The sequence below is a fragment of the Galeopterus variegatus genome, unplaced genomic scaffold, assembly GCF_000696425.1.
Source record: "Galeopterus variegatus unplaced genomic scaffold, G_variegatus-3.0.2 Scaffold16, whole genome shotgun sequence".
NCBI classification, from domain to species: domain Eukaryota; kingdom Metazoa; phylum Chordata; class Mammalia; order Dermoptera; family Cynocephalidae; genus Galeopterus; species Galeopterus variegatus.
The window spans coordinates 1,284,493-1,306,210 of NW_007726127.1; the positions used below are offsets into that span (position 1 = coordinate 1,284,493).

General features: G+C 53.6%; 1 protein-coding gene across 3 annotated transcripts; it reads left to right on the forward strand.

Moving 5' to 3' along the window:
- The first annotated feature begins 2,562 nt into the window (after window positions 1-2,562).
- On the forward strand, window positions 2,563-18,381 carry CSF1 (colony stimulating factor 1 (macrophage)). 3 transcript variants are annotated; one of them, XM_008566659.1, is made up of 8 exons: window positions 2,563-2,679; window positions 3,922-3,984; window positions 5,593-5,763; window positions 9,323-9,470; window positions 10,620-11,644; window positions 12,243-12,295; window positions 12,617-12,672; window positions 16,328-18,381. In XM_008566659.1, exons 1-7 carry the CDS (start codon window positions 2,641-2,643, stop codon window positions 12,657-12,659), a joined length of 1,542 nt encoding a protein of 513 aa, XP_008564881.1. In that variant the 5' UTR covers window positions 2,563-2,640; the 3' UTR covers window positions 12,660-12,672; window positions 16,328-18,381. The 3 variants fall into 3 exon arrangements, with proteins under 3 accessions (XP_008564881.1, XP_008564887.1, XP_008564892.1); XM_008566665.1 differs by lacking the exon at window positions 16,328-18,381 and adding an exon at window positions 13,498-13,980; XM_008566670.1 differs by lacking the exon at window positions 12,617-12,672 and having other exon boundaries at window positions 2,588-2,679.
- Window positions 18,382-21,718: the final 3,337 nt, after the last annotated feature.

Sequence of the window (21,718 nt, forward strand, 5' to 3'; positions counted from 1 at the left end):
GCCTGGCGGCCCGGCACGGCCCCTCGGAGCCGACAGTCAGAGCGCGCCGGCTGCCCAGGCGTTCCCGCCGCGGCCGCGGGCTCCGCTTTCCTCACCGCCTTTGCGCACGGACTGCCCCGTGGCGCTCGGGCTGAGGCCAGTGGCGGTCCTGCAGCTGCTCCTGGGGCTGTGGCGCTTTCCTGGGAAGGGGAAGGCTTCTCGCTCCATTGCACAGAGGGGAACACTGAGCCACCCACAGACAGGAGAGAGGGGTTCGCAGGCACGGGCGGAGGCCCTCTGTCAGCCAGGACGCCTTGCCTCTCTCCAGATGGAGTGGATGTGCGCTGAGCGTCGCGCCTTCCCCAGAGGGCATCTTTCTCATTGGCCACACACGTGCTTCCCGGCCCCGCTGGGGAGTGGACGCTTCTGGGTGGGGAAAGTTCAGTGGTCATCCAGTCTATAGAATGCCAGGGCCTGCGCTGAGCAACCTGCTGGCAGAGGGAAGGAGATGCGCAGGCTGCTACTTGTTCCAGCCCACAGGCAGAAGCTGTTGGGGACTTGGGTGGCTGTTTCTGGGGACCAGGCCCCAGAGCTGCCTGGGGCTAGCTCTGAATCTCTTTTTCTTGCAAAATCTGGTTCGATCAGTTGGGAAGATCCTAGGCTTTATGGTGGTTGAGGAAAGTGGAAGGAAGATTTGGTGTTACAGTGGCAGAGGCTGCTGGGGACTGCACAGGGGATGTCCTGCTCCAACAGCAGCAGTAGCTGCTGCAGCTCCTAGAAAGTGCGGGGTGGCACTGTTAATGAACAGTAAGTGGTCTCCTAATGGGCTTGCTTCTGAGGAGCCCTGGAGGAAAATGAGAAGAGAAACCTGGGTAGAAAGGAACAGAAAAATATTTGGGGGGGTGGAGGGAAGGTTGCAGGTAGGGTGAGAGGGAGAGAGAAGAGTGGATCCACAGGGGGCAAGCACCTGACAAAGAGGAGACAGGGTGGAGAGGGGAAGGGGAGAGGGGTTAGGTTAGGCCATAGGCAACAAGACAAAGATAAGGGTCTGGAGGTGAGACCCTAAGGAAAGAGGAGAAAAATACAGCAGGAAAGAAAAGGGGGCTGTCTGGAAGTCAACAGGGCCAGTCGAGGGCCCAGTCATGCCAGGTCTCTTACGGAGACCTTGTTGAGGGGGAAGATGGAGCAGGATGGGTGGCAGAGAAGGCTGGACAGCTGGGCTGAGATGTCCCAGCATCTCTGAGCCTGCAGCAGAAGTTCCTTCTGAGGGCTGCTTCCGCAGGCACAGGCAGAGGCTGAGGCTGGTGGGTGGGAAGAAGAAGGAAGCAGGATAAAAGCCTGTCAAGCCAGATGCAAGCTAGAGTGTTAACCCTTGGTTGCCTGTCCGCATTCTCCCTGAGGATCCTCTGAGGCAGAACTGGGACCCCAGGGCCATGGTATCCCCCTTGACCATCTTCAAAATAAGCCTCCCACGTAGTGGCTGCGTTCTTCCCCCACTGATGCCTGAAATATTGCCAAAAGCCAGGCAGCCTTTGGGGTTAAGCATTGCCCTCAGCTTGCTGTTTTCAAACATTAATATCTTGAAGTGCCTGTGGTGAGGTTGTTCTCTGGTGCATACCCTTCCCCAGAGTTACTTTCTTCCATACCATTAACACACACAGCCTTAGTGGCAGCCAGCCTGGGGCAGAGACACCTTCTGCATGGTCCAGTTTCCTGAATAGGTCCTGAACCTGAGGTCCGTGAGGGCCTGAGCAGCCGTTCCCTCCCAGGTCTACCTCCCCAATTGCCCAACAGAGCCTGAAGTCACCCCCATGACTGTCATCCCTCTCTTCCACACTCTCCCTCCCTCAGATTAGGCCAGGGCCCTCACAGTCCTTGCGCTGGATGGCACTGGACTATCCTGCCGTGATAAGGGCTGGCTGATGCAGAGCCCGATGGGGCTCCATTAGACAGGTGCCAGCCAGGGGTGGCTCAGAGCTGGCACTGCTGCCTCTGATTAATCAGTTGGGCTCCTTTCAAAACACACACCCAGGGATCCAAGAGGTTTCTGGCATGGGATGAGTTTGGTCCTGTGGTTTTTCCAGTGGCAGAGCCAGACCTGCGTGGAACTAGGTGGGAGGAAGGCCAGGGGAAGTGTCTCTGGTTTGCAGTCTGGAAGCAGGTGCATGAACATGAACTCAAGGGCAGCTCAGAAGGTGCTTGGCTCAGTATTGATGTTGCAGGGATTAAAGAATGGGTATATGCAAGTCTTGCCCTCAAGGAGCTTCCTGTGTAAATAGGATTTAGACTGATAGTCATACCACCTGTGTCATCATTAGAAGTTCAATGTGTAGTTAGATTTGGCCAAAGTTAGTCTGGGAAGGCTTCTTGGGGAAGATGACATTTGGGTTGTTATCAAGGGAAAGCAAGTTTGTTTGGAAATCCTGGGAAAGCTGGATTTGAGGAATGCTGCATCCTGGGGTGAGGGACAGGGCCTGTAGTGTTGTAGGTATGAGGCCTTTGTTTTTCCCACTCTCAGCAGGGCATGGGGGTAACTGGGGAGAGGAGAGGTGAGAAATGATGTCCTCTCTGTCACAGACATGGCTGGGCCCCTGGCTGCTGCTGGTCTGTCTCCTGGTGAGCAGAAGCATTACCCAGGAGGTGTCGAAGTACTGTAGCGACATGATTGGAAATGGACACCTGCAGTTACTGCAGCAGCTGGTGAGTGTGTGGTCATGCCTTACCCCACCTTTTCCCCACTGGGGAAACTGAGGCAGGAGGCAGGAAGCAGGGTCAAAGCAGGGGTCACAGGCAGGGATATAGGGCTATGTAGAACATGGCTCATGGCTCCCACCTAGTTCCATTGATGCTACCCTCACTGACCTTCCCAAGGTTGGGATTTCTGGTCTCTCCAACCCTGGAGTCTCTCTGGCTCCCCTGCAGGCAGTTAACAGGGTAGGCTTCCAACTTTTGCCTGCGTTAATTATTGCTCAGGAACATCAACTGTGGACTCTGAAAAGGCTTCTGAGGCCTGCTGTCCCTCAGTGGGATGCCTCCTCCCAGAAGCAATCCCAGTCTGCCTGCTATATCCAGATGTTGCTTCCAGCTCCTGGACTACCAGAGGTGGCGCCAGCCTGGCACCAAAGCCCCACCCAGATGTGGAGGGGAAGCTCCCTTCAAATTCCCAGCCCTCCTCTCTTGCTTCCCTAGCTCTTGCCCACACCCTGAAGCTGGCATGGCTGCTCATCTGGGCCACGAAGGAGCCTGTGTCTCATTGTAATCAGGTCCATGAGTCGTCAACAATTCCAAACGTGGTCCAGCCAGGCGGAATCAGGTTGCTATCATGGCTAATGTCCTGCTCAGGAAGAATTTGCCATCCCTCTGGCCAGCCAGGCAGGGTGGGGCACCACTGACTAAGGCCAGTTCCAGGGCCTGAGCTTGGGTCCTGTAGGCTGGGCCTCCTGCCACTCTTGCCCCTACACTAGTCCTCCTTCATGTAGCTGCTGTAGCAATATGAAGTAGAACAAGGGCCACAGCATTCTCTGAGGCTTAGAACACAGAACCACCTCTCTGAGTACTAATGAGGGCTATGAGGGCATCTAGCCTCAGCCCCTACAGATCCTGAATCCCCAGAGCTTGTCTAGCCTCTCCTTGAATTCCTGATAGTGAGCACTATCTCCCAAGGAGGATTATATCCCATGTTCTCCTATGGATAGTTCTTCTTCCTTATAACAAACTGGCATGGGAGGTGGAAGGAGGAGACTTCTTGTTTCTTCTACAGCTGTCCCCTGGGCATGTGGAAAGCACAGATCTCCTAGCCTTGGTTCTGTCTTTTCAGGTGTGGTTGAGGGGAGGTGGGTGAAGTTCAAACCCAGATCCACCCACAAACTGAGGTCCCTGTTCTGCCACAAGTTCAGTTGAGCTGTAGGTACCCTGCAACCACTGGCCTGCTCTCTCTTACAGATTGACAGTCAGATGCAGACCTCGTGCCAAATTGCCTTTGAATTTGTAGACAAAGAGCAGTTGGTGAGTGATGATTATTTGCAAGGCCCATGTGCCAGCCTGTATACACCTCCTGGGGGTGTGGTGGTGGTGGGGTGTATGTGGGATCATTAAGGCAGCAGAAACCTTACAGCTGGACAGCAGAAACCTAAAGCTGGATTTGAAAGGATTCCTGGCTCAAGTCTGGGGTGCCAGGGTCCAGTGTTCAAGTCCCCACTGTCTCTTCTCCTGACCTGGTGCATGTCAAGTGCTTACTATGTGCCAGGCACTTTTCTGATTTAGTTTTGACAGTACCACTATGTAATCAGTGCCACTATGTAATATTGTTTATTATCCACAGAGGGGTTAAGGGAGCATAGCTAGAAAGTAGTAGAGGCCTGATTTAAACCCAGGCAGGTTGGCTCTAAGGCCTAGGGCAAACTGATACTTCTTCCAGGTTATGTGCTTTGCTGAAGAATGTCACTGCCGTCCACCAGATAGACTAGCAGCCAGGAGGCAATCCAGCCCTTCCTCCTACCCCCCACCCAACCATCCACCAAGTGCTGCTGGTTCTGCCTCCCAAGAGCTCTGGGTTCTGCTCCCTCCTCCCTGCTTGCCAATCTGATGTGTGCACAATTTCAGGAGCCTCCTACCTGGCCTCCCCGCTTCTAGTGCACCCCTCATCTCGCCACTAGGGGGAGCTTTCTGAGCCCCAAGCTACTGCCTTCACTCTCCCCTCCCTCAAATCTGTCAAGGTCCCCCTCACTCCAGGAGAAAGTCCAGAGTGTCTAGCCTCGTGTTTACAAGCTCCAGTCTCCACAGAAACAACCCCCTTCACCATCCCCCATTCCCTGCTCCTTCCTGCCTCTTAAGCCTTTGCACAAGCTATTCCTAGTGCTGCCCATGCCTTTCCAGTACTCCCGCCATACCCCTTACTCCACATCTATTCATGTTTGTGCTTCATGGAAAACTGCCGTGATGTCCAGAATTTGCACCATCTCTGAGCTTCTGCACACCAGACCCATACACACCTCTATTAGAACTGGAGATCACCTCATGGCCCAAAGAATAACCTCAGTATTTCATTGACTCACTCACTCATTCATGCCATAACAAGCATTTACTAGAAACCTATGGACCAGGTGCTAGAGATGCAGAACTAAAGTAGAGTCTGTCTTTGAGGCAACCACGATCTCTTTAGGGATACAAAACACTAAGGTTATTCTTTAAACCACGGGGTAGTCTTTGGTACCCGTATGTCCTGGAGGATCTGAAGAGGCCATATGGTAAAGGACTTGTGTGAAAGCAAGACACAAAGAAGGGGGGGTGGTGTCTCTAGAGCCCACCTTCCCTATGCACATTCATCCTGGTTAAAGCCTCATATTCCAGAACTCCAAAGATCTCTCTAATCAGAATCCACATTTCCTTTACTCTAGCCCAATTCCCAGTAGTGCTAGATCCCAAAGAAAGAAGGAAAGGCAAGCTGAGAGCAGCATTCTCCTTACTATTGGAGTGGTGTGACCCCTAGCCCTAGGGGAAGGGGTAGGACAGGCTTCAGCCCTCTATCTGTCTGGGATGGGGAGCAGCTAGCACAGAGCCTAGGCTCCCAGACCACATCAACCAGGCCATCAGCTCCAGGTTCCCACTTTTCAGAAGGATCCCGTGTGCTACCTTAAGAAGGCATTTCTGCTGGTGCAAGACAGAATGGAAGACACCATGCACTTCAAAGACAACACGCTCAATGCCAATTACACCATGCAACTGCAGGAACTCTCTTTGAGGCTGAAGAGCTGCTTCACCAAGGATTATGAAGAGCACGACAAGGTAGGAGGGTCCTGGAGCTGGGAGTACCGAGTGAGGGCAGAGGGCGGCTGTGGAGGCACCAGCCCCGTCCACCTGAGCAGAGCACATTCACTCACCTAGCCTCAGGTCATTTCTCACTCATTCGTTTATCATCCCCCAAACTTTACTAAAGACTTACTGTGCAAGAGGCACAGTGCTGGGCCTTGATAATGTAATCAGGAACAAGAAGATATGTGGTTCCCACCCTTGCGGAGCTTACAGTTAAGTGAGGTTGGCAGCTGTTAAACAGACAATGCCGCAAGTAAATATTATTACAAACCGTAAGAACTGTTCATTCACTCAACAAATAGTTATTGAGTGCTTGTTGTAGACCAGGCGGTGTTCTAGACACCAGGAAACAGCTGTGATCAAAACAGACAAAAATCCCCACGTTCGCGGAGTTTACATTCGGGGGTGGTAAGAGTTAACAAAATATATAAGTAAATATATGGGAAGTAGGATGGCGATAACTGCATTGGAGAAGAGTAAACCAGGGAAGGGAGGCCTGAGGAGGTGAGGGAATGACCAAGAGCAAGAACCCCCTGTGGCTATCAGAGAGCAGCAGGGGACTCTAACCTAAATGCGGGTGGAGAGCAAGAGACAAGGAAGGTTCAAAGATGAGGAAAAAAGTTAGAAAGCAATAAGACTGGAAGAGCATTCTGGAACAGGGAATGCTGTGCACAAAGCCCAGAGGTGAACAGGAATGTGCATATTCTGGGACCCAAAGGATGATCAGCCTGGCCAAGGCCTGGGCAGTGAAGGGAGGCAGGAGAGAAGCAAGAGCCAGATCACTTGGGGTCTTAAAGATGCAGGATTTTGTCTTTAGTGTGAGGGAGGTTGTTGTGAGCAGGCAGGTGGCCTAATCTCACTTGCACTGTAAGACTGTCCTGGTTGCTGTGTGGAGAATGGACCGGAGGGAGCAGGAATGGAGGCTGGGAGACCAGCAGGAGGCACAGGTTCAGGCCAGGGCCATGGCAGCTTGGACCAGGGTCAAGCAGCAGAGGTGGAGGCAAGTGGACGGGTTCTGGTGAGCTTGGGGACAGAACCGATGGGACTTGGTACATGCAGGAAATGTGAGGAGCTGAGGGAAGGGAAGAGTCAAGGATGGTTTTTTGCCTTGAGCACCTGGATATTTTATCGATGCTGAAATGGGGATGATCAATGGGCAGGGCAGGTTTGGGGGAAGAGCAGGAGTTCAGTTTGGGGCACTCTGCCCTCGAGATGCTTGTGAGATAGCCAGGTGGAGAGGCTAAGCAGACAGCTGGACATGTAAATCTTGAGCGTGACCAGTGATCTACAGATATAAGAGGCATGGATGTGGGAGTCACCTGTGAAGCCATGGGACTGGCTTGCCCACTGTGAGAGGAGAAACAGGCCCAGAACCCAGCACATGGGGGTCAAGCCGAGGGCAGGGCCCATCAGGGAGCAGCCTGGAAGGTGGAAGGAAAACCAGGAGAGCCCCGCATCACTGAGTTTCAGGAAGGAAAGAGAAGTCGGCTCTATCAGATGGGCTGAGGAGTCAAGCAAGGTAGGGCTGAAAATCATCTGTTGGATTTGGCAGCGTGGACATTGCCGTTGGAGGCAGGGGCCAGATCAGGGTGAACAGAAGGAAAAGAAATGGAGACAACACTGTGGAGGAACTTGGCTGCAAAGGGGGCATGAAAAGAGAGATGCAGCTGGAGGGAGTGTGCAGTCAAAGGAGAAAACACGTTTTAATAAGGGAGGTATTAAACCTGTGGTTTTCCAACATTAAAGTTCCTATGAATCACTTGGGGAACTTGTTTAAAATGCACATTCCCAGGATGCTCCCCTAGACAGTCTGATTCACTGGGTTCAAGGGTGGGCCTGAGAATCTCGGACCCACTTGGGTGGGCACCCATAGAACAGGTGTGAATGCTGAAGGACTGGCTCCAGGAGGGAGGGAGCTGTTGAAGCCAGAAGAGCTAGTTCCCAGCAAAGGCCTCCTTGAGAAGACATCAGGAGGGATTCAGAGCTCCTGGGGAGGGAAGGCACATACTCTGTTGAGACAGGTGGGTGCCAGGGCCTTCTGTCTCATGATCCCTGCCTTCTCTGTGAAATACGAGGTGAGGTGTGAGGGAGACAGGCATATGACCAGAGAGGCAAGAAAGAGCCAGCTCACCTTTCTTACAGTGGCCCTGGGGGAGAGGCTGGCCATGGTTACTGTTCTGACTTTACAGATGAGGAAATGAGCCCAACCTAGACACTGGTATTTGGTCATTGTCACCTAGCTGGTGAGGGATGGAGCTGAGCCAGGTCTTCTCATTCAGACATTTATCTGGTAAACATTTATTAAGGGCCTACTGCACATAGGCCAGGGGGAGACAGTGAAGCCTACGCCGACTTCATAGCCTAGTAAAGCCCGTACTTCTTCCTTGGACAGCTCAGTTTAGGGAAAAACTTGATATTAGGAAGTCATCAACAAAGAGGGCCTAGATGAAGGTGTGGGCATTACATGGCACGGCCTGGTGTGAAAGCAGAGGGGGCCCAGGACAGAGCCCTGAGGAATGCCAGCATTAGAAGTCAGGAGGAGGAGGGGAGCCTGGAAAGGAGCCTGAGAAGGAGCAGCTCAAGAGGTGTGGGGAAACCGAGGAGGGTGGAACTTCTCAGAGCTCCACTGGGTGTGGGGATCCTGAGTCCCATGAGCAGCTCAGCAGACAGGGTTGGGGCATCCTCAGCCCTCCCTCCAAGACACACCAACACCAGCAAATCCTCCCTCCAAGACACACCAACACCAGCAAAGGACCCACATCCCCTGTAGCCTGTCCCACTCCATTCTGCACACCACAGCAAGACGATCCTGCTGAAACTCAGGTCTTGTCATTCCACCGCCCACCTGTCCAACAGCACTTCAGATATTTTCCCTTTGCTCCATGGATAAGATCAAAAGTTCTTGACATGACCAACAAGGCCCTGCAGGGCCTAGCTCTTGGTGACTTCTCTACAGTTACATCTCTCACCATTCTCCTCCTTGATGGCAGCACTGCAGCCACTCCAGCCTTCTTCTAGTCTTTTGACATTTCATGTTCTTTCCTGCTTCGGGACCTTTGCACAGTCTGTTCTTAATACCTGGACAGATCTTTCCAACCCTACCTCCTTTCCTGGTTCACTCTTGTTCATCTTTTAGTTGGTTCCTTGAAACTCTCCCTGAATCCTCATTTAATTCCCCTTGTTATATACACCATCAGATTGCTCAGTACTTCACAGGACTCACTGCCCTTGTAACAATGCATTTAGTGCCATGCTCCCCCAGCTTGGCCAGGAACCACCTCTGTCTTATTCATTGCATAATTCCCAGGTAATTACCATATGCCTGGCACATGAATATGTGTTGAATGGATCTGTGAATAAATGACATATCTCACAACCTTAGGACTGATTCTGCTGCAAACCAGGGGAGGAGGAGGGAGGAAACAAATGGGAAGAAGACAGCTGTGAGAAAGGCTAAGGGAATTTGACAAATCAGATAGAGACATGGAGCCAATGGTCACGCTCACCAAAGGGGGCCCTGCTCTCCTTCCAGGCCTGTGTTCGAACTTTCTATGAGACACCCCTCCAGTTGCTGGAGAAGATCAAGAATGTCTTTAATGAAACAAAGAATCTCCTTACAAAGGACTGGAATATTTTCAGCAAGAACTGCAACAACAGCTTTGCTAAATGTTCCAGCCAAGGTAAGCACCGAAGGGGCCAGCGAGTGGGTGGTGGGGGGAGGGTGAGATATGGGGCTGGGGGAACCCCCAGGGTGGCAGCGTGGCTGCTACATGTGTTTCTGTGTGTGTAGTTGTGCTTGTTTTGTGTACATATGTGGCTTCGTGTATTTCTGGTCCCAGGCACATGTCTTTTCTGACATGTGTGTGCATGCACACCTACATATGTCTGCATGTGGAGACATCAAGAAGGATCATGCTGGTGCCTGTGAGATTAGGGAGTGGAAAAGGGGCCCCTCTCAGAGATCCTTGTAGATATGGAGGACTCCATATCCACGGGCTCTGCAGGCTGGCTGAATGTACGGGGGTTTTGTGGAAAGAGCAGACACCCCATCTGGGAGTCAGGGCCTTTGCTCCAGGAGCCCTGCTACGAATCACCAAGATACCCTGGCTCCAGAAGTCCCCGGGATGCTTTGGGTGTCCCTTCCAGGGACAAGGCCGGATTGGAAGTCTAAGCATCATTCAAACTCTCCCAATGCTGGCTCAGCTGCGTCCATGTGCACCCTGCGTGTCCTCGTCTCTGCATCCTGTGCCACGTGTGCCCTCCTACATCCAACCTTGCTCCCCAAGGCAGGGGCTGAGGCCCCACAACCAGCCAATGGCGAAGTCCAGTCTCGTAGCTTCAGTGCTAAGGCCTCAAGTCTTGGCCACATTACAGCCCCAGCCTGTTCCCGCCTGTGCCCATTGCTGTGTGGCTCCGGCTGTGCATGAAAACAGTGTCTTTGGGGCTGGCGGATGTCTTGTGTTTGTATGGATGCCACTGCTCAATCCTTGAGCCTGGATGCTCCCTCCTAGCTTGGCCTCTGGTCAGCTAGACCCCCCATATGGCTGTCCTCTAGTCTTCCCTCACCAACCCCCAGTCTGTGCATCTAAACCCTGCTCTTCACTCTCTGCCCTTGAGATCTTGCAAATTGCATGTTCTCTGCCTGAGCCCTGTGTCATAAGTATCCACTCTAGTCCTGTCCTCCCCTCAGCCCCAGGGCTGAGTTAGGAGATGAGGGGACCCCCAGACCCATATCTTCCCCCCAGTCCCCTCTGGGAAAGCTGTGCTGGAGGCTGTTGACTCTATCTACCCCCTGTCTTTCTCTCTCCCTCTTTCTGTGGTTCTTTCAGATGTGGTGACCAAGCCTGATTGCAACTGCCTGTACCCCAAAGCAGCCCCTAGCAGTGACCTGGCCTCTGTCTCCTCTCACCAGCCCCTCACCCCCTCCATGGCCCCTATGGCCAACTTGACCTGGGCTGACTCTGAAGGGACAGAGGGCAGCTCCCTCTTGCCCCATGAGCAGCCCCTTCACACAGTGGACCCAGGCAGTGCCAAGCAGCGACCACCCAGGAGCACGTGCCAGAGCCTTGAGTCTCCAGAGACTGCGAATATCGAGGACAGCCCCACTGGCAGTTCATCACATCCTCGCCCCTCTGGCGGGGCACCCATCCCTGGATTGGAGGATGTTCTTGATTCTGCACTGGGCATTAACTGGGCCCTAGAAGAGGCCTCTGGAGAGCCTAGTGAGGGTCTGGTACTGCAAGGGGCAGAGCTTTCTCCTTCCATGCCAGGAGGGGGCAGCATCCAGGCAGAGACTGCCAGACCCAGCGACCTCCTCTCAGCATCTTCTCCACCACCTGCATCGGCAAAGGACCAACAGCCAGCGGTTGTAACTGGCACCACTTTGCCGAAGGTGGGCCCTGTGAGGCCCGCTGGCCAGGCCCAGAGTCACACCCCTGAGAAGACAGACCACTCACCTGCCCTGCTTAGAAACCACCAGGAGCTGGGCTCCCCCAGGGCCTCATCGCTGCGCCCCCAAGGCCTCAGCAACCCCTCCACCCTCTCTGCTCAGCCAGAGCTTCCCAAAAACGACTCCTGGGGCAATGTCCTGCCCCTTCAGGAGCTGGCGAGCAAGAGGAACACCAGGGGCCGAAGGAGCCCCACAGAGCTGGAAGGAGGAGGAGCGAGTGAGGGGGCGGCCGGGCCCCCAGCCCCTTTTAACTCCATTCCCTTGACTGATACAGGCCATGAGAGGCAGCCCTTGCGACCCTCCGATCCCCAGCTCCCTGGGTTTGCCTTCCGCCTGCTGGGGCCCATCGTCATCCTGGTCTTGCTAGCTGTCGGCGGCCTCCTGTTCTATAGGTGGAGACGGCGGGTAAGAAGATCCTAGTGAGAAAGTGGATGGCAACTCTTAGGGGCAGGGCAGAGCCTGGGTGGGGGTGCAGGTGGAAGGACTGCTCAGGTTTGGCCTGGGTTCTTCTGATGCTGAGAGATAGGGGCTGACTGAGCACAGAGGGTGAGAGGTGGAAATTGAGGCTGCTTCCAGAATCAGGAAGATGCAGGGTATAAGATCAATGGCAAGGGACTGGAGCAGAAGGGAGTGGGACAGACTATTCCTGGGCTGACGAAGGATGATAACCAGATGGGAAGGGGGACCGAGGAGGAGAGTGATGCTGTGTGCATGTGTCAGGGCAGGGGCATGCATTGGGAGCTCTGCAGAGCCCGGGCATGAGGGTGGAGAACCAGCCGGTGTGGGAGGGGGGAGGGGGAGAGGCATCATTAACAGAGAAGTCTCACACATCTCCCCAGCCCTCTGGCTGATCCTCATTTCTGTGTAGGAGAAGTAGTAAGAGTTCTGGAGGAACTCTCGCATCTCTCTCATTAATACCCCGGGCAGCCCTGCTTGGGGATGGGATCAGTGTCCCCCCATCTTTTCCCAGCTCCTCAGTGAGCCTCCTCTTTCCTGTCCCCAGAACCGTCAAGAGCCTCAGACTGTGGATTCTCTCATGGAGGGGCCAGAGGGCAGGTGAGAGCTTGGGCTGGGGCTCCAGGAGACACTAGGGGCCTGGCTTGGGATCTATTTCCCTTCTAGATTGGTGGTAGTGGGAGCGGGGAGCTTTTTCCCACTTGCTCTGAGGATATGGAGCTGCAGAACAGGATGGAGCCTCTCTTCTTTCCTAGATATCTGGGCTTTTTCCTGATTTTTTTCCTAGAGTTAGGCATTTCTGGGTCTTCTAAATCTGAGAGGGCTGGAGCATATGCGCAGGGGTTGGAGGTAAGCTTAGGGGGTTCCCTCACTCCCCTGCTTCTGCTGAAGTCTTATGCCCGCTCTGTGCTCTGCCTGCAGTCCCCTGACCCAGGATGACAGACAGGTGGAACTGCCAGTGTAGAGGGAATTCTAAGGTAAGATTCTCATTTTGTCTCCAGCCCTTAAAATGAGCTACACCCTTTTCCATCAAGTCCCCTGAGGCCCACATGCTTGACTCCTTCCCCCCTCTCCTACTACTCCCTTTTCCATCTATCACCAAGCTCAGCCAACCCTCTCCTTTTTGGGTCCTCCGGTCTCCCCCTGCCCCTCCACTTCCTCCACCACACCTGAGGCCAGGTACTAACTACTGCCTCTGCACGGGATCTCTGGTCTTGCTGCCACCTTCGATCCCAGAGCAACCAAAGTCCTCTTCCTCAAATGTGTCTTGTATAAGGTCTCTGCCCTTCTGGGGAGTTTTGAGTAGCTCTGCATTGCCAACCGCTTCAAATCCAACATTCCTAGCTTGGCTTCTAAGCCCCTCCAAGAGCTGCCCTCCGTGTGGACCTGTGGCCAGATTGCTCCTCTACTTGGCTCTCCTCCCTGCTTTTAGAATCATGTTGCCATAGAACCTTAGTCTTGGAAGGGCTCTCAGAGGTCACTGGGACCAATGTTCCAACCCAAAGGGGCCATCTGTCTCCACATCCCTGATAGGGAGTCAGCCAGCTTCCTGTCACACACTCCCCGCTCCAGGCCAGCTCCCTGCCTAGCCACAGTCCATGCCTTCTTCAAGTAACACTGGGAGAAAGGCCTTCCTCATGTGAGGCAAAACTGGCTTACTGCTCCCTCCCCAGTGGCCCTCCCTCCTATTCCCACGAAAGCCCTCAGATATTTAAAGTCAGTTATCCATGTCCCCTTTAAGAATTCTCTAAGCTAAGTGTGGCCAAGTCCCTCAAACATTCCTTATATGATGTGGTTTTCAGACCCCTCACCATCCTGGACACACTCGTTTGTCAATGTCCCTCTGAAAATGTGGCGCCCAGCCCTGGACACAGTACTCCAGATGTTGTCTGACCAGCTCAGAGTACAGTGGGACTGTTACCTTCCTTGATATGGACAGTGTTCTTCTATTTGTGCAGATTAAGATCGCATTAGTTTCTCTTAACAACCGCATCATACCGTTGTCATGTGTCGAGCTTGTGGTCTATTAAAACCCCTACTTCTGTTTCCCACAGACCTCGATTAGGCCAACAACCCTCTCTATCCTGTACTTAGACAACCTAACTTTTTAAACCAAAGTGCAGGAGTTTACATTCACCCTTGTTAAAACCACCTGGTCGGTTTCTGTCCATCACTAGAGGCTATTGAAATTATTTAAAATCCTAATTCTGTCATCTTCATAGCCCTCCCAATTGTGTCTCCTGCACATTGATGAGTGTTTTCTGTTGTCCTTGCCCACATTATTGATAAAGTTGTGACCCTTATTATTCCTCCCCTAGTTCCCCAACCCAGCCGGCCGTGCCCTCTGCCCTCCGCCCTTCCTCCCCCTAAGCCCACAATCAGCCACCAGGGAAGCCTTCCCACTTGTGTCCACGACCCTCCAGTTGCCTCTTTAGTTCACACTCCTTCTGCTCTTTTGTACTTGGTTAATACTATATTGATTTGCACTTATTTGGATGATGTTTGTTTACATTTTAAAATCTTATTTTACGTGTATATGTACATTCCACACCCCTAAAAAGATTGTAAACCCCTTGAGGGTAGGGACTGTCTTCCATTTTTTTTTTTTTTTGCGTTTCTTTTTCCATCCCAGGTTCTAGTATAGAGAAGGCCTCTCCATACTTGTCCATAATTCAGTAAATGTTGGCTGACTGGCTTCAGGGCTGACTCACTGACTGACCGCGGCCAGCTGTCTCTAACTGACCAGGCTTCTGGCTCACCAATTAATCAGCTAACTAATCAACTGTGATTAACTGGCTGATCAGACAGCTGGTTGGGTGACTCTAACTAACCAACCAACTAGCTGGTAACTGCCTAACTAGCTAATTGTTGATTGCTGAGCCGACTGGCTAACTGACTAGCTGCCTGATCGTCTGACTGATCTGCTGATTGGCTGGCTGGCAACCAGCCGGGGTGACCCATTCAAGTTTCCAGTCACACCTCTTGCCAAATTCGAGTGAGTGCCTTAGGGCCTTCCCATGTGTAGAGTGACAGGTCTGGGCCCCTTCTGGAGAGATAGGGGATCTGGCAAATGCTTAAAACCAAGGGAACCTATTTAGATAATAGCAAGCAGTGACAACACATCTGGACTCCTGGGTGCTCCTTGTCAGGGTGTGGGCTAGGATGGGTGAGTGAGTCAGCTGGGGCAATGGCAGAGCTGTGAGAATGACCCAGGCCCCCTCAGGACCAGTGAGCAGAGGAGGGAGGTCCCTGGGGACTTGATGGCTCAGTGGTGCGCCACCCTCCCACTGGCCACTAGCATCCCTCCACCATGGTCTTGGCCCTCTGGCCATTCCATCCATGCTCCCACTCCTACTCTCCTTTCCCTGCCTGCCTCTTCTTGGGCCTGTCCCAAGTTTTCATCTTCCTCCCCTCCAGTTTTCACTTGCAAAAGGAACCCAGGGCAGGGGCCACATCCAGACCCCACTTGGCTCAGCGGGTCCAAGCCTAAGGTGGTGCCCAGGCCAAGCACTGGGAGCCTCTGGGAGATTGAATGCCAGCCCCAGACTGACTGCTGCTCTGATGAGAGATGAGAGCGGGAAACACAGAGGCAGAGAGGCGAAGAGAGGGATTCAGAGCCACAGAAAATGCAGACACCGGCGCCTCAACCCCCGGGAACTAGGAGATAGGGGCAGCAGACTGGAACTTGCCCACTTGGTCCTTCTTCCCACCTGGCCCCCGGTAGGGCCTGTGGCCTGGCCGTACCCAGCATGGGTCATGTCCAGCTTATGGTTCCCCCTTCTGTCCCCTCCAGAGCATGGGAATGGGCTGGGAGCCAGAGGCTGTGGTCCCATCTTCCCTTCATACCCAGCTCAGACTTTGCCAGTCGGGCCAATGGGTGTTAGGGACGGAGGCTCCACACAGTGTCCAAAGTCAGACTGTTGGATGGAATCCAGGGGATTTCTGCTCTGGAACAAAGCGTTCTGAGGATTCTGGGCAAGGGGACAAGGAGAGGGGTGGGGAGAGCAGGGCAGGGAGGAAGCCTTGGCCCATCTGGGAGGAAGCTGGGCTACTTAGGGGCCAGCGTGCCAGATGGCAGAGTGGGAGTTTTCTTGTCAGTTTCCTCTTCAGTTATCTCTGCTACACTGTCCTGAACATCATTTGTGATGACCCTCTCTGATGAAGGGTGTGGAGGTAGAAATAAAAATTCCTCTTTGCTAGACTTAGCAGGAATCATCCTTGGTTCATTGGACCAAGGCCAGTGAGGTGGTCTTGCCTGAGGAGGGGTCTAAGGACACTCAAGTGTCTCCTTCCCTCCCTGTCAGACCCCTCTGCTTGAGCAGTGACCCTTATCCCAGCCCCGCTCAGACCTTCACCAGGCCCCATTACTTCCCTCTGTGGTTCCTGATTCCCCAGGAGGAGGTAGGAGGTGAGGCCAGTCTGGCCAAAGGCTTGGGCTGCTGCCAGGGAAAGCTGCCTCGTCCCTCTGCGGTGTCTGGGGTGGCCAGGAAGGCGAGGGAAGGGACGGAAGGAAGTCCTGCCTGCAGCACTGCTAACAGCCCACAGGAACACCACACCTCCGCCACCCATGTCCTCAGCGACCCTCCCTGCACTCCCACTCAGCTGACCTGCCTTTCCTTCTCTACCCTACAGCTGGGCACACAGGACAGTCTCTCCATAGGAGGAGACATTGTGGGGGCGCTCACCACCACTTCTCCCCAGCCATCCTCCTGGGAATATGGCCTACCCACCGCTGGAGCTCCTGCCTGCCAGGACTGGACCAGGGCAGCCAGGCTGGGGTCCCTCTGCCTCGGCCCTCAGACCCTCGACTGACTGAGAGGGCTGGAGGATGCCCCCAACGCTGCCGCTATTTATTGTGGGCCCTGGAGGCTCCCATGCGCTTGAGGAAGTTTGGCAAGCGGGGCTCAGGACTTTCTTCCCTCAGGGGCTGTGCCCTCCTCCCACTCCTCTCCAAGCCAGCACCTGGGCAAGGGACCTTCTGGCCTGTGGCATGTGGGAGAGCAGGGTGGACACTGAGGAGTGGAAGAGCCCTATGCCCAGAGGACCCGCCCAGTGCCAAGGCATCCCAACACTGACAGGCAGGGACCTGTCTCTGGAGAGAGGAGCCTGAGATTCACAGGGCGGGACAGCGTCTGCCTGATTTCCCGTAAGGGTGTGCAGCCCAAGAGATGGGAGGAGGAGGCCTCTTGGCCTGCAGGTCTGCACTGATAGCCTGAAGACGGTCTATACCCTCTACCTGCCTACGCGCCCTCTGCTGGGTGCCAGGTGGAGAGGGCAGGCCAACCTTTCCTGGCCTGGCTTATGATGCCAAGAGGAGGACCAAGCTCTGGCCTCTGCCCTCCTGCCCTCCAGCCTCTGCCGAGCTTCTCTGGGAGGCCTGGCCGAGGCTCCCCACATGAAGGAAGCCATTGCACTGTGAACACTGAACCTGCCTGCTGAACAGCCTGCCCCGTCCACCCGTGAGCGAGCGTCCATCTGTCCTCCCTCCCCTCCAGCCTCTCCCCAGCTTCCTACACTGAGCTGGCCTCACCTGTCGACTGAGGGAGCCCCTGAGCCCTGACCTTCTCCTGACCTGGCCTCTGAGTCCCAGGGCGGAGCCGGGTGGGAGAGCTGCCCTGGCCACCAGCCAGAGCCGGCTTTAGGCTGTGTTGTTCACCCAGGTTTTGCATCTTGCACTTTGACATTCCCAAGAAGGAAGTGAATAGTAGGTGGGAGGGAGTAAGGGAGGGGAGAGGCAGAGAAGCTGCAGGGTGAGCTGACTGGAAATGGGTCTTTGAAATATGGGTATGCCCCGAGGCTGGGGGAGGTGTCTGCACCCCTGACTCCCCCAGCCCACTTTCCTTGCCCTGCTGCAGCAGGCACCTGAGGCTGAGCAGGTGTCCCTGTCAGGAGCCCACCTGCATGGCATCCAGCTCCCATCCTCTTCCCACCCTTCTGTCTCCCTGGCCCCGGTAGGCAATGATAACCTCCACCTCTCAGCCCACTCCCGCACTACCACAATCTTGACCAGGCAAGCCAGGGTGGGAGAAGGAGCAGGAGATCCAGGCATCTGCTTCCAGCTCTGCTCTGAGAGCCTCCGTTTCCTGGGCCATGCCTCTTGAGACCTGGGCAATGAGTGACAGGGCTGTTAATTACCCATTGGTCCCTTTGTGCTGCTGTGTCTCTCCTCCCCTGCTGCCCTGGGCCCTCCACTGAGACCCTGCCCTACCTGGCCACTAGGTCCATGACCTTCCCTTCCTGCCCCAGAAAGTGAGGGTCTGCTGGCCCTGCCTTCCCTGTCCTGATGCCAACAGCCAGGGAAGGGCAGCGAAGAACTTTCACATGGGACTCTTCCTTCCAGTCACAGACTCCAGTTGCTAGAAAACATATTTAAAAGTGGAAGAAGACAGAAAAAAAGGGATTTGTTCCTTATCTCTCTACCTTAAACGTACAGTATTTTAAAAGTCAAAAAAGTGAACCCAACCCACTGTAGAAGCTCTTTGTGGGCACTTGATGACATCGGAACAGGAGGGATCCCAGAGCCACCTCTGGGTGTCCCCCAGCCACCTGCGTGGAAACCCCTTCTTTTCTCTGAGAAAGCTGAGAGGGAACATTGGCTCATGTATTGTGAGATCTTGTTTTTATATTTGGAAGTGGTGAATTATTTTATATAAAGTCATTTAAATATCTATTTAAAAAATAGGAAGCTGCTTATATATTTAATAATAAAAGAAGTGCACAAGCTGCCACGTGTGAGTCATGGGAAAAGTTGTTTTGGGGGTGTGGGTGGCAAAAATGGGGGTGGGCAGGCAGTGGCTGCTGGGTGAGCCCCAGCTCAGAAAGCTCTTTCCAAGATAACCTGAGGAAGGAAGGCTGTCTCCAAGTTTCAGTCTTGTTACCAAAACCTCCCGTATTATTGCTGTCCTAAACACATTCATCTGCATATCTGTTTAATAGGAAAACTGGCAGAAAGCAGCCAAACCTCAGGCCTGGCTACCTGCCCCTGCTCCAGCCGGCCTCGCCCAGCCTGGGAAAATGGCTGGCTGGGCTCTGTCCAAGGGCCCCAGGGGCCTGCGAGGACAAGGCTTCTTGACTGCTGAACCCTGCTGTCCATGGGAGAGGGAGCTGGCCAGGTCCTAGCAGGGCTCTGAGGTGACTGAGAGCTGTCTCCAGGCAGGGGGAGAGAGCCAACAGTCCGTGAGGGGTCTTAAGGCCTGATCTTCCTACTGGAAATGGAGAAGAGACAAGGATGTGTGCGAGGGGCATTAGGGTGGACCAGACCAACTGGAGGCCCAGCATAGCCCAAACGCACACCCTGGGCAAAGCCGTGACAAGAGGGGTCTCACCATCCCTGAGAGTGTGGTGGACAAAGTTTTGGATCAGTGGTTCTCAACCCTGGCTTACCAGGGAATCACCTGGGTTGCTTCAAAAAATACTGATACCCATCCACCCCCACCCCCCGCCACCGCCCTGATCAACAAAGTCAGAATCTCAGGGATGAGTGTCAGGTACCAGGCATCGGACTTCTGAAACAATATCTCAGGTGTGATCCAGGATAAGAAGCACCTAGAGCCATGGTGTTGGATACGGTGGCTATTTAAGTTTAAATTAATGAAAATGAAATAGTAACCATTCAGTCCCTCAGCCACACTAGCCACATCTCAAGGGCTCGGTATCCACATGTGGCTGCCATCTTGGACAGCACAGAAATAGAAAATTTGCATCATTGCAGAAATTCTACTGGACAGTGCTGCCCAGAAGGTGGCATCCCTGGACTTAGGGGACCAAGGTTTTAGGGCCAGGACTGGCATCGAGCAAACTTGGCCAGGAGCTAAGTGCTCAGGGGTCTCAGTGGTCCCTTTCTGTGCCCTCACGCCTGCCACTACCCTGTCTCTCATCACTTCCCTTGAGCTAGCTCTTCCCTTTCTATCACAAGCCCCTCAGAAAAGATATTTGAAGAACCTTAGTCACATTTCATCCTTCAAGGCCCAACTCACAAAAGTCTCCTCCTCTGAGAAGCCTTCCCAGCCTGACTCAGGCCCCTGCACCCCACCCCCACTTAGCTCCATGCTTCCCTGTGCTCCTTCAGACTTAGAGCGTGCTTATTCTTCTGTCCGTCCCACCAGGCCACGCACTGCGCTGCATGCTCCTTACATCCCAGTACCGAAGAGTATCTGCCACACAGCGGGGCTCAGTAAATGTTTGTCAAAAGGTTAATACTGAACATGTGAACAAAGACACGGTAATGCAAATTTTGACCAGATTTAATGGGTGGCCTTTTCTAGGGGCCTTACTGGTATTAGTCAATGGACTAAATATCAAAGAACTACATTTCAACAACCGACCGTGCAGAGGAGGTACTTTCAGCAGAGGGTTCTCCTTGGCTTTGGATGGAAACGGGGCTAGGTTAGAACCCTGCCTCATCACCAGGCTGGGGTGGATGGAATGTATATTTCAAAGCCTAGAAGCAAGGATTGGGGGGGACACCCCAAAAAACAAAAACAAGAAACCTCTGCCCCTTACCTGCCTTTCCAGAAGTCCCAGAAAGGCCAGAGAATCTCAGCAGGTTTTTTCCCCGGGCGTCATGTGCTGCAGGGGCTGCTTGCGTCTTACCTACAGAGCAATGTTCACTTTTTTTATTCAGAACAAGAGAACTTAGGTCCTCGGCTTGGATCCCTTATTGCCGAGCTGTGCAACCTTGGGTAATAAGTATTTAACTTCTCTGAGCCTCAGGTTTCTCCTCATCTGTAGAACAAGTTTAAGAGGACAAATCATATATACCTGGAGGGAGATTCAAATAAAGTGACAAGCCCAAAAGCACCTGTGGGCTCCAAAGGACTGCTCCCCCAAAAGTGTGTTTTGATGCTACCCCTGTGAGCTAATTCTAGGTGACCAGGCCAAACAGCTCCCCTCTGGGTAAGCACTGGGAGCCAGGATGCTGCCAGGGCCTGGCTATTCTCAACTGAAGGTGGCAGAGCTGGCTGCTCTCTGCAGGGATGAGGATTCAGATCTCTTGTATCTCAAGGATTTCTGGCTGGATGGAGGTGCCAAGTAGGAAACCAGAGGGGAAGAGCCCCTGGCTTGCAGTGGGTGCTGGTTAGCAGGCAGGTTCAGGAACTCTGGCTGCAAGTATATAAGCAGAAGGGCCCAGCCAAACCCCAAAGCACTATCTGGTCAGAGGCAGGAAAATGAATCAGAGGCAACCAGGAAGAAGCCTGAGGTTAACCTCATGCAGACTACAGGCCAGGGCAAGGAAGAAGTCGGTGGTGGGGCCTGGGTGGGCATCCGAGGACCCCTTGAACAAGGTGTTGAAGTCATTTGGGGGTGGGCAGTGACTAGGTATTCCTGGGGAAAAGAGGCCACATTTCCCAGTGAGCACCCCTCCCCTACCCCAGCAAAGGCCCCCCTCTGCCAGAGCAGCACTTTTGTTCCCTAGTTTCCTTCTTTTTTTTTTTTTTTTTTTTTTGCAGGGGGAAGGCTCTGCTGCCCTGGATACTGGGACTGCTGAGGGAGCAAGGTGGATCACACCAGCCTGGAAATCCCCATGGCAAAGTGGCTGAACCACAGAGGCTCGCTCTGTCTCCCCTTGCAGAGGCTATGGCTGCTATGGCCTGGTTTCTGGTCTGGGACCACAAGAAAGCCCACAGGTTGACCTTCATGACCCTGTCTAGAGTCCATACTGACTCAGCTCCAGGACTGGGCAGCTGTGAGTCAGAAAAGGTCATGGAATGGGGTGGAGGAGGAGGCTGGATTAGGAAGCTGTTGGGCAAATTCCTGAAGGAGGGCTGGGGAGGACCCTAAGTTGGGCTCCAACCACTCTGGTCCACAGGCCCCACCTTCTCTGAGGTCCTGGACACCTGCCCCCAGCCACTCTGCGGCTTAGTCTCTCCATGTGTGTGCACCTAGTGAGGTAAGTGAAGGCAGAGCATCGTTTTCATTAATTCATTCATTCCCCCATTTATTGCTATAGTCTGAGGACAAAATGTAAGTAAAGAGTCAGTGTAGGAGACAGGTATTATTCAAACATTCACACAAATAAGTATC